General features: G+C 38.9%; 2 protein-coding genes and 1 long non-coding RNA gene across 3 annotated transcripts; all 3 read left to right on the top strand.

Moving 5' to 3' along the window:
- Positions 1–8758: 8758 nt before the first annotated feature.
- Positions 8759–10374, top strand: LOC127115858 (uncharacterized). The gene is made up of 4 exons (XR_007800903.1): positions 8759–9101; positions 9204–9269; positions 9410–9487; positions 10245–10374. It is a non-coding gene; the product is annotated as an uncharacterized LOC127115858 (long non-coding RNA).
- A 1123-nt stretch (positions 10375–11497) lies between these two features.
- Positions 11498–13138, top strand: LOC127078716 (zinc finger BED domain-containing protein RICESLEEPER 2-like). The gene is made up of 3 exons (XM_051019151.1): positions 11498–12743; positions 12847–12913; positions 12983–13138. Exons 1-2 carry the CDS (start codon positions 11555–11557, stop codon positions 12900–12902), a joined length of 1245 nt encoding a protein of 414 aa, XP_050875108.1. The 5' UTR covers positions 11498–11554; the 3' UTR covers positions 12903–12913; positions 12983–13138.
- Positions 13123–15920, top strand: LOC127078724 (probable plastidic glucose transporter 2; the record flags this gene model as incomplete). The annotated part of the gene is made up of 8 exons (XM_051019159.1): positions 13123–13175; positions 13257–13350; positions 13818–13971; positions 14100–14243; positions 14322–14395; positions 14906–14994; positions 15349–15463; positions 15645–15920. Coding segments are annotated over 8 exons (906 nt in total), but the record flags the coding sequence as incomplete, so codon positions are not given.
- Positions 15921–17359: the final 1439 nt, after the last annotated feature.

Genomic DNA, 17359 nt, shown 5'->3' with positions numbered 1-17359 from the left:
AGGACGCACTTTCTGATCAAAGGCCTTCTTCATCCTTCTCTGATATAGTAGTCCATGGCACACAGCTGCTAATCGCTTTTCCTCAATTAAATTTAACTCATCAAATCTGGCTTGAACCCACTCAGCCTCGTCAAGTTTTACATCCATCATCACCCTCAAAGAAGGGATTTCAACTTCTACTGGCAAAACTGCCTCCATGCCATACACAAGTGAAAACGGAGTTGCCCCGGTTGACGTACGCACTGAGGTACGATACCCATGAAAAGCGAAAGGCAACATCTCATGCCAATCCTTGTACGTCACAACCATCTTTTGCACAATCTTCTTAATGTTCTTGTTTGCCGCCTCTGCAACACCATTCATCTTTGGTCTGTAAGGAGAAGAACTGTGGTGTTCGATCTTAAAGTCTTTACAAAGCTCTTTCATCATCTTGTTATTGAGATTTGAACCATTATCAGTGATGATTCTCTCAGGAACCCCATAACGACAGATAATTTCTTTCTTAATGAATCGAGCAACCACTTGTCTGGTAACATCGGCATAGGAAGCTGCTTTCACCCACTTGGTAAAGTAATCAATCGCGACTAGGATGAAGCGATGTCCATTAGAAGTAGTAAGTTCAATCTTTCCAATCATATCGATGCCCCACATCGCGAATGGCCAAAGAGAATTCATAATATTCATAGGGTTTGGTGGTACATGGACTTTATCTGCATAGACCTGACATTTGTGGCACTTCCGAGCGTATTTGGAACAATCAGATTCCATGGTTATCCAGTAATAACCGCCTCTTAACAACTTCTTGGCCATTGCATGACCACCAGCATGGGTACCGAAAGATCCCTCGTGTACTTCCTGCATTAACATGTCTGCTTCGTGTCTAACCACGCATCTGAGCAGAACCATGTCAAAGTTCCTCTTGTACAACACATCATCCTTATTCAAGTAAAAGCTTCCAGCTAGCCTTCTCAGTGTCTTCTTGTCATTCTTTGACGCTCCTTCAGGATACTCTTGGCTTTTGAGGAAATTCTTAATATCATAAAACCACGGCTTCTCATCAATGACAGACTCGGCTGCAAACACATACGCAGGCCTCTCGAGTCGATTCACAGCAACGTGTGGCACATGATTCTGCCAATGAACTTTAATCATGGAAGACAATGTGGCTAAGGCATCAGCCATTTGATTTTCATCTCGGGGTACATGATACAACTTTACTATCTTGAAGAAAGTCAGGATCCTTCTGGTGTAATCTCTATAAGGAATCAAATGCGGCTGATGAGTATTCCAGTCTCCATTGACTTGGTTAATCACTAGAGCAGAATCTCCATAAATGTCCATAGTTTTGATCCTTAGATCGATGGCTTCCTCAATCCCCATGATACAGGCCTCGTACTCAGCTTCGTTGTTGGTTACTTCAAAAGTCAATCTGGCGGAAAAAGGTATGTGTACACCTTTAGGATTAATGAGTACTGCCCCAACACCATTTCCATTCACATTTACCGCCCCATCAAACATCAGTGTCCACTTGTCGTCGGGATCCGGTCCTTCCTCGACAAGAGGCTCTTCACAATCTTTCATCTTTAAGTACATGATATCTTCATCGGGAAATTCAAACATCATCGGCTGATAGTCATCAATTGGTTGCTCGACAAGGTAATCAGACAGAATACTACCCTTGATGGCCTTTTGCGACGTGTACTGGATATCATACTCTGTCAAAATCATCTGCCAACGAGCCACTCGTCCGGTAAGAGCCGGCTTTTCAAAGATATACTTTACTGGGTCCATCTTAGAAATCAACAAGGTAGTATGGTTCAACATATACTGTCTTAGTCGGCGAGCAGCCCATGCCAAAGCGCATCAAGTTTTCTCGAGCAGCGAATATCTTGTTTCACAGTCGGTAAACTTTTTGCTAAGGTAGTATATTGCATGCTCTTTTCGACCAGACTCGTCATGCTGTCCCAATACACACCCCATCGAATTCTCTGTTACTGAAAGGTACATTATCAGAGGCCTCCCAGGAACTGGAGGTATAATAATTGGAGGTTTCTGCAAATATTCTTTTATCTTATCAAAAGCTTTTTGACAATCATTGTTCCACCTGATTGCTTGATCTTTTCTTAGCAATTTAAATATCGGTTCGCACGTAGCTGTTAGGTGAGATATGAACCGCGCAATGTAGTTCAGCCTCCCTAAAAACCCACGAACCTGCTTTTCCGTTCTTGGTTCAGGCATTTCTTGAATAGCTTTTACTTTCGCTGGATCAACCTCAATCCCTTTCTCACTGACAATGAAACCTAACAGCTTTCCAGATCTCACTCCAAATATACACTTGTTTGGATTCAGCCTCAGTTTGAACTTTCTCAATCTTTCAAACAACTTTTACAAGTTTACCAAGTGCTCCTCTTCTGTCTGAGACTTCGCAATCATATCATCCACGTACACTTCAATTTCTTTGTGCATCATGTCATGAAAGAGAGTCGTCATAGCTATTTGGTAGGTAGCACCGGCGTTCTTCAACCCAAATGGCATTACCTTATAACAGAACATGCCCCAAGGTGTAATGAAAGTCGTCTTCTCCATGTCTTCTGGCGCCATCTTGATCTGATTATAGCCAGAAAATCCATCCATGAAAGAGAAAACCGAGGACTGAGCAGTGTTATCGACCAATACATCAATGTGAGGTAATGGGAAGTCATCTTTCGGACTGGCTCTGTTTAAATCTCGGTAATCGACACACATCCTGACTTTACCATATTTCTTCGGCACGGGTACAATGTTGGCCACCCAAGGGGGATAATTGGTAACTGTTAGAAAACCTGCATCCAACTGTTTCTGAATCTCCTCTTTGATCTTGACAGCCATATCAGGACTAGTTCTTCGAAGCTTCTGCTTTACTGAAGGACAATCTTCTTTGAGAGGTAGCCTATGCACCATAATATCTGTATCCAAACCAGGCATATCTTGATACGACCATGCGAATACGTCCACATATTCTTGCAGCATTTCAATCAGCCCTCTCTTGACCTTTTCCTCTAAAGCAGCCCCTATCTTGATCTCTTTCTTTGCATCCTCAGTACCAAGGTTAATGACTTCCAACTCTTCCTGATGAGGTTGAATGACCCTTTCCTCCTGTTTCAATAGTTTGGCCAATTCTTTGGGGAGTTCACAATCTTCTTCAATCTCCTCTTCGGCTTGGTAAATGGGATTATCGAAGTCATACTGAGCCATAACAGAGCTGTTTTCAATGGAATCCGCAAGATCAATTCTGCACGAACGATGTTTCATGCTTTATTTTAGAAAAGAGTTCAAGGAAGTCACAAAAAACATTTCCATTTTTATTGTTTTGAAAATGAAAGTAATAAAAACAGAAAGACAATGAACACAAATTTGATTGCAAAACATCCTTTATTGATGATAATCATTGAAAATTTAAAACATGATGTGGCCCTACAATGAACCACTACGCCTTGGGCAGAGCGTAGGGCTTTCATGCAAAATGAAAAACAGAAGAAAATTACTGTGTCTGAAGAGTAACTTGGACTATTTCTTCAGCAGTCCAGTTGTTGATCTTCTCCCCTTGAGCATACGGGCGCACCCAATTATCCATATCACAATCACTGTCACCATCTTCATTGTCTGTTGCAAAGACATCCCCGTGATTTATCAATCCAGCACTAATGAAAGTACACGGCCCTTTCTGATTCTGGACACCCTGCTCTGATGATTGAAAAGGCTGATAACCAATGCCAAACATGTCTTCTTTTACGGGCACATCAATCACCTTGCCCTAGCCTTCCGCGTTACCTGAATGAATGACCTCCAGAGCTTGTTTATAGGACGCAATCGAGGTACCTGGTTTCTTCTGTTCAACAAAAGCCACCTTCTCAATACTGACAGTCTCAAAAGCTTGACATAGGCTTTCATGAATTTCGCCATCCATCTCCACATATTTGAAGGAGGATAAATGGCTCACAAAGATGTCCTCTTCGCCACACACGGTCACAACTTGACCATCCCACACATATTTTAGCTTTTGGTGGAGAGTCGAAGAAACTGCTCCGGCTCCATGTATCCAGGGACGCCCCAACAGACAACTATATGCTGGTTGAATATCCATCACATAGAAGACAATATTAAACACTTCCGGGCCGATCTTCACAGGCAACGTGACTTCACCAAAAACTGATCGCTTGGGTCCATCAAAAGCACGGACAACAAGATCACTTGGTGCGAGAACAACCCCTTCGACATCAAGCTTACTCAGAGCCTTTTTGGGCAGCACATTCAAAGAAGAACCGGTATCGACCAAAACATGTGACAAAACCGCGCCTTTGCATTCCATCGTGATATGTAGAGCTCTATTGTGATTGCGACCCTCAGGTGTCAAGTCTAGATCTGTGAATCCCAAACCATGTCTCGTGTTAACATTTGCAATAACACCTTCAAGCTGGTTAACAGAAATCTCTTGAGGCACATAAGCCATATTCAACATTTTCAACAGGGCGTTACGATGTGCCTCAGAACACATCAATAGAGAGAGAATAGAGATTTTTGACGGTGTCTGGTTCAACTGATCCACGATCTTGTAATCACTCTTCTTGATAATTCTCATAAATTCCTACACGTCCTCCTCAAAAGAACTCTCGGGCACTTCCTTTCGCACTAGTTCTTCTTCAACTACAACTTATTTTCCTTTTGTTCTAGCAAGAGCCTCAGCATTGTTATCCTTCGGAACCTGTGGTGCAAACAAACGACCACTTCTCGTAAATCCTCCGGGTCCTCCCACATTACCCACAGCCGAACCAGCTGTTACTGGAGTCTTATTTGACGAACCAATCGTCACTGGAGTAGGATTTACTGATCTGGTCTGATTCTCTGGTCTTCTATTTTTGCAAAAAGCATTGTCATATTGCCACAGAATTGCTCTACTATTCTAAAAAAGTCTTCCACTAGAAGCAGCAATGGTGGTAGGAGTACTGATAGTTACTGGAGCATTAATAATCACGGGAACACCAACAGTCACCGAAGCAGATATGGTCACGGACGCAGCTACGGTCACAGGAGTACCAATAGTCACAGGCGCACTAATAGTTCTTGGAGCACGTACAGGACCTTCTGACGGTGTAAAGTAAATGGTAACAGTCGATACCTCTTCACGGTCTTTCACTACTCAATCAAACTGTAAACAACCTTCGTTCATCAATTCCTGGACACCTTCTTTCAATTTCACACAGCCGTTTTCATGATTACCACAATCTGAACAATTCTTGTCACATCCCGGGAATACTCCCCCTCTAAGCAGACGTTTCTTCACTACAAACAACGAAGTCTGAACATCATTAATATCGACTACCAAGTTCAAATTTTCCCCATCTTCCACACCATTTACTCTGGGGCCTCCATGCTGAGGCATAAGATTATTCACCACATTCGGATTAGGAGCAAAGTTAATCGTCTTGGCATCAATCAAATCTTGAACTTTATGGTGAAAAGCCCGACAATTCTCGATGTGGTGCCCTGGCGCATGTTGAATGTAATTTTAAGTGTCGGGTTTTTGTTATCGTCTCCACAGGGATTGTGAGATATCACCGCCTTTCGACAGTTGTTTTAATTCTTAGCTTAAGGTAACAATGGGGTTTTGGTGTTTGTCACGGTATCTTGCATAAAAGTGTAATAACATGCGGTAAAAGTTTTGGTTTTAATATTTGAGAAATATTGCCAAAGTTAGGGTTCGACGATCACTTTATATGTATATGTTCGATCAAAAAAACTTATAAACTCCTTTAGATGATAAACTATTTCACAAAGTCCTCCCAATGTGTTTATCTCTAACACACATTGTGAGTTTTCCCATTTTGATCCATTGTTTATCTCTAACACAATCTATCAAAATGACAACTTTTTGGTTCAACCTTATGGTGAACAAAATCATTCATTACTATCTCTAGCTAACAAACAAGATTGGATGAAAACCTAGGTTAAGAGTTGGTAAACATCTCTCGATCATAAACCAACACAAAGAGTTTTGAATAAGAACAAAGTTTTCACCATATATTCACCATTAAAGAGTTTACAAATGAAGATCATCCCATTTACACACAAAGCTAATGATCATCTACATCTAACCTTGACAAAATGAAGGACTTAGCTACTCATTTTCATGGTAGCTTGGTCAACAAGTTTCGGAAGAAGGTTGATCAACATCCGAGTCGAATAATCGAGATTGGATGGGAATCCACCTTCTTTTTGTGAAAGATTGTTAAGAGATGAAGAGAAATGATTTCTAGGTCACAAAAGATCCCTAGAGCAATGTTGGAAAATATCTTAAAAGTACAAAAGTATGGAGGTGTGAAAGTATGACTCCAAAAAGTAGCCCTTGCTACTTATAGAGCTGCTACTGAGCTGTCATGCTCGCTAGGCGAGCAGAATGGCTCGCCTAGCGAGCCCCTAAATGAGGCACCTGAGGCACCTGCGCCCAGAGAAATAACCTTTGCCAGACTGGCATGTTCGCTAGGCGAACAAAACCTTCGCTAGGCGAAGCCCACGCTTCAACCTTCGCTCCAGCGAGCTTGAGAGGTTTTGCTATTGGAATGCTCGCTGGGAGCTCACTAATGGCTCGCCTAGCAAGTGAGTGCTGGCTGCGCTTTTCACCAAGTCTGGACGTGTTTGCTACACACTTCGCTGGCAGCTCGCCTAGCGAGTTTGTTGATGTTTGCCACTGTAAAATACTGGAGCTTTTCGCTGGGTTCTCGCTGGGCGCTCGCCTAGCGAGCCCTTCGCCACAGCCCTCGCCTAGCGAGCAAGCTGATGAATGCATCCTTTCTTTGGTCCCTTTGCCAACTTTCTTGTGGCTTCATTTTCTATTATTTCATGCCTAATTCCTGCACAATAACACACAAATCAAAGGTACCAAGATCGTTTATCATTGTATTGCAATTCATCAAAAACAAAGGTTGTTTCGAATACTTTAGCAAGGAAACGGAGTGAAAGATGCCCATATTTGATAGCTCAAATAAGCACTTTTGGGTATCTAACAACTCTCCCCAACTAGATTCTTGCTTGTCGTCAAGCAAAGTATGCCTCTCGAAGGACAAGAGGATTTGCATTAAGAAAAAGGTTTCTCCGAAATCGGATAAAACGGCTCAAACACAAGTGAATCAGCAGATACAAATTTCCAACGGTTAGAATAAAATAATACACAAGAACTAAGACTTAGTAGCAATGCGAAATATGTATCTATCTACAACAATATTATCTTGAATGAATCACCCTATCTCTCCTCTTCGAATAAGGATTGAAGAAATTACGCATTTGCAACCGCGGGAATAATCTCACTCTCTAACAAACAATGAAGAAATCAATTCAATTCATACAATGTCTAACAATTATAAATGGTAATGTGGAAGCACGGAGATCACTAAGGGCTTTTCGGTTGAAGCTTGGTTAGGTTTACAAACAAGGGTCATTTCTAAGGCCATTGAAAACGAAATTGCCGATGCAAAAGAGACATTCACTGTACGTTATTCACACATCTCAACTTCGTTCCATTTATTTCTCATTTGAAACCTTCACAACTCTTATTTCACAACTCAATTTTTTTGTTTTTCACTATTTTTCTTCCAAGCAAGCATTCATTTTTATTTTCTCTATTTTTTTCTTTTCTTTCACATCATATTTACAAAACAGATGTTTCTCTTTTCTATGTTATATATATATATATATATATATATATATATATATATATATATATATATATATATATATATATATATATATATATATATATATATATATATATATATATATATATATATATATATATATATATATATATATATATATATATATATATATATATATATCTTTTTTTATATGCTTGCTCGGTTTTTCAAGAGTTGTGGCACTTACCGATTCTCATTTTCGTTCTCCCCAACTTATTTCTTACTCACCCTAAGTGAATGCTCTTGACTTTTTACGGCAAAAGAACAATTATCAAAATTTTCCGGGTTTCAAGAAAAAGATTTTTGAAATCTCGCTTTATTTCAAGTTGAGATTCAACTGTTTAAGCTCAAAGGGGTTAACGAATACTCTCTCTGCTCACAGGTAAGTTGTATTTGGAACTGGTTGTGCTCGATAGAAAACAAGTGCCTTGATCATTTCTAATTGCTTCCACATATTCACAATAATAAAAGACAAAGCATGAATCAAATGAATCAACAAAGCTTATTAGAATCCAGCATTTAAGTGTAAAATGGAGGTTTCCTCACAATTTGTGGTTTTAAGTCCTAGATGAAACATTCATTCAATTATGTTGCAAAAAGACAATACTCAATTACAAAAAAGAGTAAAGTTCTTAGTGCATTCTAAAATTCTAGCCGGAGGTAACCATGTACCTTAGCATTGTTCACTTGTTTATTTTTATCATTGCCATCCAAGCTCGGATGCACCTTCATTGGATACTTCTTTGAGGAGCAACCAATCTAGAAGGTTTGACACTCAACCAACCAAAAATTTATTAAAACAGAAGAAATTTAAAACATAAATAATAACATTACTTCAAAATTTAAATTTGTTCATGGGGGACAAAACACCCCAAAAGTACATAGCCAAAATCAAAATACACAAATCTGAAAATACAATAGAAATAAAACATAATATGAAAAATAAAATAACTTAGCCCTCCAAGGACTAGAACCCTCATCACTACCGGCTTCAGACCTGGTAGCCTCATCATCATCATCATCATTAGCGCTGGACAGAATAAAGAAACCCAGCCCAAACCGACCAAACCATGTGGCCCCTTAGACACCGGTTCGGGTGAGTCGGTTTTTCGGTTTGACGGTTTGAATAATCTTGGGTTCACATGGGTTAAACCGGTCGGTTTAGGTTTGAATTTATGGACCCGATGATATCCTAAACCGACCGGTTCAGTAGAAATTATGTTATAGACCATAAATTCCTAAATCAACCGGCCGGCCCAACCAAAACCAAGACTCTCTCTCAGTCTCAAATCTCAATTCATTAGTTCCACTTCTTCGTGAGATTCATACGCACAAACAGCAACGTTACTCCGCTAGGGTTCATCATTCTCTCAGGTAATCGGTTGATTCTAGGGTTCATCCTTTCAATTTCCAGTTCGTGGTTTCATCGTTTAAGAACTAACTCTTTCTACCTTCCAATTTTTTGGTTGATGCTAGTTCGTGGTTTCATCGTTTAACGAAGAACCGTCGCCGTCCATTATTCAACCACAAATCACCACCGATGTAAGTTACTCCTTATCTTTCTTTCTCTCTTTCCCTCTCTTTCTCTCTGACTATGGTTGAAATGTTAAGTTTGGTTGAACTATTTCTGATGGGTTTGACTTTGTTTTGTTTTAACTCCGATTCTAAAACTGCTTCTTCAGATTGATTTTGTGAAGGTGTTGTCGGTAAATATTGTTCCTACTCAGCTCGCCGACAACTTCCGGAATAAGAAGCCTGAGGTTTTACTCTTGGCCGTTATAAACTTCATGTTATCTATAGCTACTAATAACTAGCTGTTCAAATAAAAAGTGATTTTTAAAAAGTGATTTTTAAAGCTATAACTACTGCTATGAAGAATCATTAGTTACTGCTATGAAGAAATAATCATTTTCTTACACAAGTTTGAAATCACTTTTTTCAAGCATTAACAAATAGGCTCTTTATCATGCTAGTCTTGCATCTGACAGAAATAAGTTTAAGTTGTTATAGAGGAATATTTGTTTTTAGAATTAGTTATTTGTGATTGGGGCAAGTATTTTTGAACTACTGTTTTTGCAGCCTCATTGTGTCCTAATAGGTATTCTCATATGAAGTGGCATTTAGGCTAAAGATGAGTTGTTAGTTATTTGGCTTGTACTGTATGCTTTTAGTGTGATAATAATTTGTTATGAAGGTGCCAGCTAATTGATCATAGCACGCAATGGGAAGAAGATAAATTTGAGTTTGGGTTGCCTACTCAACAACACTGTATGTCAAGAAGCAGTGGATGCATATCATTAAAATTTATTTCTAGTTCTGCTATAGTAGATGCAGTTCTTAAACATTTATCCTTTCATATAATGGCAGGAAAATTATTGAAAGGATAAATTATTGAAAGGATATTTATCCTTTTAGAATTAGGATATGAAGTAGAATTCGGTAATCACACTTCTGGTACTAGTTTTCTGTAATCACACTTCTTTTTTCAAATGATTTTTCATCACTTTTTATTGCCAGATTATGGTTCCAGTCCCACAACTATTGGTTTAGAGGTTATTAATAGGCCCACAACTCTTGTTGTGAAGAGATTGATCTTTGAGACAGTAACCTTGAGGTGGAAGTTGAATCATTCTCTTTCGGAGTAACACCTTCAGGTTGGTTTCTAACTGAGTTTTGATATTTATGCCTATAAATGAATTTCATTTACTGAGAAAGCTTGTTGGTTAAATATTCCATGTGTATTTCTCATCTCATCCTTTTCCTTCTGTTTTATGTTTCTAATTGACAATTCTTGTTTTGTTGGTTGTGTTTTGGTACTGGAAGATGGAGCGCGGCAAAAGTAGCTTGCAAGGAGTTGGAGTTCCTAGCTTGCAAGGAGTTGGAGTTCCTAGCGGAGTTGTAGATCAAGGAGTGAGTCAAGGTAATGCCATCACCTGTCATTTTTATACTGAGTGTTTGTTTAATAAGTGATACATGTTATGCTGTCATTTTTAAATGTATGAATTATAGGAGCAGCTGCTGGTACTGCACTCCCTCCACTTCGAAAAAGGAAACTTAATGCTAGTGGTAGTAGAAAAACTTCTACGGTTTGGGAAAAGTTTAACATTTTACCGGATGAGCCTGAACCTATAGCCGCGTGTAAACACTGTCATAAAAGGTACCGATGTGACCCTAAAACACATGGTACTTCTAACATGCTAGCTCACTCAAAAGTGTGTTACAAAAACCCTGCCCTTTTGTTGAAAGACCCCAATCAGACAAACCTTGTAAGCGGCGAGGGTGGGTTTTTAGTTCCAACTAGTCAAAGGTTTAATGCTGCAGCCTGTAGGAAGGCCATTAATACCTTTGTTATCCTTGATGAACATTCCTTTAGAGTGGTTGAGGGTGTTGGTTTTAAGCAAATGTGTAAACAATTGCAACCCCAAATGGCTATCCCTACTAGGAGGACCGTTGCTAGGGATTGTTTTCAGCTTTACCTAGCTGAAAAGTCACGTCTTAAAGCCTTTTTTAAATCTGATTGTACTAGGGTTGCACTAACCACAGACTGTTGGACTTCGATACAAAACCTTAGTTATATGGCCACCACTGCACACTTCATTGACACTGCTTGGAAGTACCAAAAAAAAATTATTAGTTTCTCTTTAGTTCCAAATCACAAAGGTGATACCATTGGCATGAAAGTCGAGGACGTTTTGAGGGAATGGGGACTTAGGAAAGTGTCTACAATTACCCTGGATAACGCAACAGCAAATGATGTGGCTGTCAGTTATTTGGATAGAAGACTTAAGAGCAAGAATGCTTTACTGGGTGTAGGTGATTATTTGCATATGAGGTGTGCTGCCCATGTCTTGAACTTGGTAGTGAGAGATGGTGAAAAAGAACATGAAGGGTCTATTGAATCAGTTCGCACTGCTGTTAGGTTTGTAAGGTCTTCTCCACAAAGAGCTATGAAGTTTAAGGAGTGTGTTGAACTTGCGGGCATAACTTGTAAAAAAAAACTTTGTCTTGATGTTTCTACAAGGTGGAATTCCACTTACCTAATGTTGGATGCTGCTGAAAAGTTTGAAGCTGCATTTGACAATATGATTGATGAGGATCCTGGATACATCGAATATTTTGACCTCCTTACCGGTCCACCCGGTTCTCAGGATTGGAAAAAAGTTAGGGCTTTTGTGGTTTTCTTACAAACCTTCTATGAGGCAACCAAAGTGTTTTCAACTTCGCAAGAAGTGTCCTTGCATTTAGCTTTTCATAACTTGTCTTCAATTTTGTGTGAGCTTCAAGAAGCTTCATTTAACTTGAATTCTTATGTGGCTCCAATGATTTCACATATGAAGGTTAAATATGATAAGTATTGGGGGGATGTGGGAAAAGTGAATCATTTTCTTTACTATGGAGTGATCTTTGATCCTAGGTTTAAGTTTAACTATATTGAGTGGTCTTTTAATGATATGTATGGGCATTCTAGTGACCTTGCCAAGAAAAATATTGAATGTGTCAAAACTAGTTTGTTTAAACTATATAATTGGCATAAATCTGATCATGATAAGAATGTTGGGGCTAGTCCTTTAAGTGCACCAGGGAGCACTTCCCTTGGAGAAGCATCTTCCCAACCAAAAGAACCATCACCTTTTACAAGGGCTAATGCTTTTAAGAAACATCTGAAGGAAAAAGACACAATTGAAAATGAAAATGAACTAGAGAAGTACTTAGGTGACCCTTGTTGCGGGGAGGGGGAAAATTTTAGTATTCTTAATTGGTGGAAGGAAAATTGCACCTGTTATCCTATATTAGCAACCTTGGTTCGGGATGTGTTGGCAACACCTGTTTCTAGTGTAGCCTCAGAAAGTGCTTTTAGCACGGGGGGGAGGATTTTAGATATCTATAGGAGCTCTTTGAGTCCAGATATGGTCGAAGCGCTTATATGTACTCAAAACTGGTTGAAGCCTTCTGACAATGATCTAAATGTCCTTAATATGACTGAAGAATATGAGATTAGTGAATCAATTGTTTCAGGTACGTTATTAATGAAAACTTTGTCTCTTTTAACATTATTTTAAATATTTGTTAAAATTAAGCCTCTTGCTATATGTTTAACGTATGTTTAAACAACTTGTAGAGTTTCAAGTAGCTACTGGTGGAGCAGCTGCTCCTACACAGGCTGGGCCTGTTTAATTCTCGCCTAGGTATGAAAAATATAGTTTTGTTTTATGTCTTACATTGGTTTAACTATACTGATTTGATTTGATTTGCAGCTGTGAATTTTTGAATATTTTGGAGTCACTTTGTGATTCAATAAGACAAGCCTTTCTTTTTTGGAGTCATTTTTTGAAACTAAGGATGGAACCGTTTCAGTAGCTACTGCGTTTGCTGGTCATCAGGAAGGTAATGCCTCTGCATATTGGGCTCGTTATTTATTGGAATCCCTGTCAAAGAAATTTCTGGATGGTATGATATAAATCTTAATACATATTATCTGATATTTATACTTTATCTTTTCTCAAACATGCCCTGAATTTGTTAATTCAGGTGGCGGGTTTGTTTTGGGGTATCTACCATACCTGCAGCTATACTTGCTCTGGCTATGGTCTTTTGTGCAGAAAGTCCACATTGGTTATACAAGGTTGACACCTAATACTATTTCATATTATATTTATAACTTCTTGCTCCTAAATTTGTTTGAATCACTTGAAATCTCTGTTAATCAAGCTGCTACTCTGTTGAAGTGCTCTATGTGTCTTTTTTACATTTACAAATAAGTGCAAGCTTCATTATCTAGTTTTCTAGTGAATGATCAAATAATCTCTGTTAATCTAGTTTTATAACTACTGAGGAATATTCAGATTGTGTTTATAGTTCTTGAAGGCTTCTACTCGCTTATATGCATGTCCTCATTTTCCTTACTAATAGAAGACTGGAGGAATAGTTTTAACTGTTTACATATTCTCCAATTCTCTTTCTAGCCATCTCTGACATGATTTGCAATAGTTCTTGGTTTTTGTTAATTAGCAAGACAAATGTTCATCATGTGTTGCTTCGATCTATCATCCTTTTGACAATCCTCGATCATTTATCTGTTTTGTCATATAGCAAGGAAGAACTGCTGAAGCTGAAGTTGAGTTTGAAAGGCTTCTGGGTGTATCCGAAGCAAAGTTTGCAATATCACAGTTATCCAAGGTAGATAGAGGTGACGATACTGATACTGTGAAGTTCTCTGAATTGCTTCATTGTCATCATTCTAAAGGTATATAGTTTTTTATGTCTATCTCTAGGAAAGTCGCGTCATTGTGTGTTTATGTCATTGTTATTAGCTTGTCACTGGTTTCTTTAGGTATCCAAAAGTCATTTTTTATTCACGAGTTTGTTTTGCAGTTGTTTTTATTGGATCAACCCTATTTGCTTTACAACAGCTATCTGGTATAAATGCTGTGTTTTATTTCTCTTCAACTGTTTTTAAAAGTGCTGGAGTACCATCGGATGTTGCAAATGTGTGCATAGGATTTGCTAATTTGACAGGTACAGTTTCATTTTCATTCTAATAGCATTAAGTTGTTGTATTCTCAAATGCTAATTTTTTTTTCCTGTTTATCTCAGGATCTATCATTTCAACGGTTTTGATGGATAAACTTGGAAGGAAGGTTCTACTCTTTTGGAGTTTCTTTGGCATGGTAAATTATGCATAGATGTTCTATTATATCTTTTCTTAATAATCCAGTCGTAACATATCATCATATTAAAGGTGATTTTCACACACATCACAATATGGTACCCAGAAACAAGTTATCCTTTTGTAAGTCCTGACTTGGTGTTTATTATAAAATTTGAAAAATATGAACAATTATATTATTACTTTTACAATGAATATCTACAACTCCAAGACTTAATTGGATTTCCTCAAGATTAGGAGCAAAACAGTAGCAGCTAAACTATCTTCATAATTATATCTAAATAATAATGAAGGAAAAAACAAATTATATTATAATTACAATCAAAAGTAACGAAGAGGGGAAATATCGTTTGGCATGTGAACCAATGCAAGCACACAACATTACAAAACTGTGGGAAATTTCCTTTATTGTGTTATGATGCTTTAATTATCTTATCTTGTTATTGTATATAAAAAAGATTAACCTGGTCTTTAATCTGAATTTTAATATATTTATATATACACTGTATAGGCGATATCAATGATCATTCAAGCCACAGAAGCAAGTTCACTTTTACTAAACACGGGAGCTCTGTACCTATCTGTTGGTGGCATGCTAATGTAAGTATGCTGTAACTATGAATACAGATCTTGATTCTTGATAGATGCATCTGTAGTGAAAATTATGAGTTAAACAAAATTCATATTTCTAGAAATAGTGACATGACATTTTATTAGCCGGAGAGAAGTTGCTTTTATTAATGATTTAAGGTCACTAGTGGATGATGTTTTGAAAAGAGAACTATTGAGGATGTCTTGGATACAAAAAACAATAATAATCATTGATGTCACTTGGAACAGTCACGCGATTAAAAAAAACTTGGAACCATCACCTTTGGCTAGGGTTGTATGCAGTGCATGTTGGGCAGACATTGCCAGAAAATGAACACTGACGTTTTTTCTTCTTTCATGCAGGTTTGTCTTTACATTTGCTCTTGGAGCTGGTCCAGTTCCAGGTCTACTTCTAACAGAAATCTTTCCCAGTCGAATCAGAGCCAAAGCCATGGCATTCTGTATGTCTGTACATTGGGTAATTTTCTTCTGCTTGTTTGTAATTTATGCTCTGTTCTATTACAAATTAGTCAAAGTTACATCGTCTGCACACCGTTTAGTCTAACCAAGTTTGATAAATTATGTTATACTTTCCTGAATTTTACCATGGTTGAATTGAGAAAATGAAGACTTCTAAAGTTCATTGCAATTTTGTACAGGTCTGTAATTTCCTTGTTGGGTTACTGTTCTTGCGTTTACTGGAGAAACTTGGTCCACAACTGCTTTACTCAATGTTTGCTACATTCTGCATGATGGCAGTAATCTTTGTAAAAAGAAATGTGGTGGAAACCAAAGGGAAATCACTTCAAGAAATTGAGATAGCACTTCTTCCCCAAGACTAGAGCTTCTTACAAAAACCCATTCACTGCAGTAATTTTGCATAATTTGGGGGCTATCATAGTGTCGGCTATGAGCATATTATGAACAAATGTTAACAATGATTGTTCAATCCATTTCTGAAAAATGCAGCAATTTCATAAGTTTTAAGATATATTGTTTTATTTTTTTGTTCATAAGTAAACTAAAAGTTTAAAGACTAGTATAAAATTGTGCTATTTAAATCCTAGATAAAATCCACTTGTGTTGGGTTTATTTTGGAATGAGCTCAATTATTTTTAAAACCGAATAAACCGCATTATGAAACCGAACCGAACAAAACCGAAACCGAAAATAACCGAATTGCAAACCGGTCGGTTTTGGTTATGTTTTTTCCAACCGATGGTTAGGTCGGATTGGGAATTTGGGCCCGAAAACCGATCCAACCCAACCGATGTCCACCCCTAATCATCATCATCTCCATCAGCAGCACCAGAAGAAGCACCAGCACCCGCCCCCTCTCCAAACATAGGCCTGTCCACAGGCCAGCTAGCGTTTTGCAGAAACTGCTCACGCGTCATCAATGAGTGATCACCGGAGGGGTCACGTGCCTGCAGCTGTAACAGCTGTATAGAATCGTGCATATCGAGCATGGCGCGCTGAGTTACCGCCATCCAATCCCAGTTGTAATTGCAGACAGCCTGCTGGAAAGGATCGGATCCTAGAGTAGAAGTACCAGGACTATCAGAAGCCCCGGTAACCTCAGCAGCTGAACTACCTCGTACATTCTTCGGTTTGCAATACTTGGCCACGTAACGGTCATCAATGGGTGGCGGGATCCTTACTTGACCCCTAGAGGGTAGCCTCACCCTCGCTTGCAGGCACAAACTCATGATTAGGCAAGGGAAAGCCAGGGGACAATTCACTCGTGCCCCCGACTTTAGCCCGCTTTCAATCACGGACTTCAGCTCATAAGCAATAATCCTCGCCACATCAATCTGGACGTTAGTGAGGATGCTGTGTACCAAGTGTGCCACTGGGATCGGCACTGTAGAAGTATGAGACTTGGGTGCGATGTTTGTAAGAACCAACAAAAGGATCAGTTGAGCCAAGGGAGTCATGTCCTCCCTATGGTATCTCATGGGAACCCCAGATGGGTTCAGCTTAACTGATTTCCCTCTCAAAAGCAGGGCAGCAGAAATTGCATCAGTATCCTGGTGAAGCCTTAATTCTTGGTGGTAGGTGTCTCTCTCCTCGGCTCCCAGTTGGAGCGGTTCACCCAGGACACGGTTAATTGTATCCCGATCGAACGCAATAGGACGGCCGGACACTCTTGATGTCCATGTGAATGGCTCGTCATCATCCGGCAGTGCGTTCGCATAAAATTCACGCACCGTTGCGATATCGTAATGCTCCAAGGGGGATATTAACCGATCCCACTTTTTGCTGTTAATCAACCCGGCGAATGTTCGGTTCGTGCCTTCAGGGTTGATTAAGAATCTCTTTTCCGGTAAAATCTTTCGTTTTTCCAAAGCAATATATCTTGCGGCTTGCTTTG

The sequence above is a fragment of the Lathyrus oleraceus genome, chromosome 1, assembly GCF_024323335.1.
Source record: "Lathyrus oleraceus cultivar Zhongwan6 chromosome 1, CAAS_Psat_ZW6_1.0, whole genome shotgun sequence".
Classification (NCBI taxonomy): Eukaryota; Viridiplantae; Streptophyta; class Magnoliopsida; order Fabales; family Fabaceae; genus Lathyrus; species Lathyrus oleraceus.
The sequence above is the reverse complement of the archived record's forward strand: the minus strand, read 5'-3'. Positions and strand labels throughout refer to the sequence as shown.

Excerpts from the sequence above, each read along its gene's own strand:
- LOC127078716 (XM_051019151.1), top strand. The coding sequence starts at position 11,555 with ATGAGGTGTGCTGCCCATGTCTTGAACTTGGTAGTGAGAGATGGTGAA. Across the intron at positions 12,744-12,846 it reads TAGTGAATCAATTGTTTCAG|AGTTTCAAGTAGCTACTGGT; the intron begins GTACGTTATTAA and ends AACAACTTGTAG.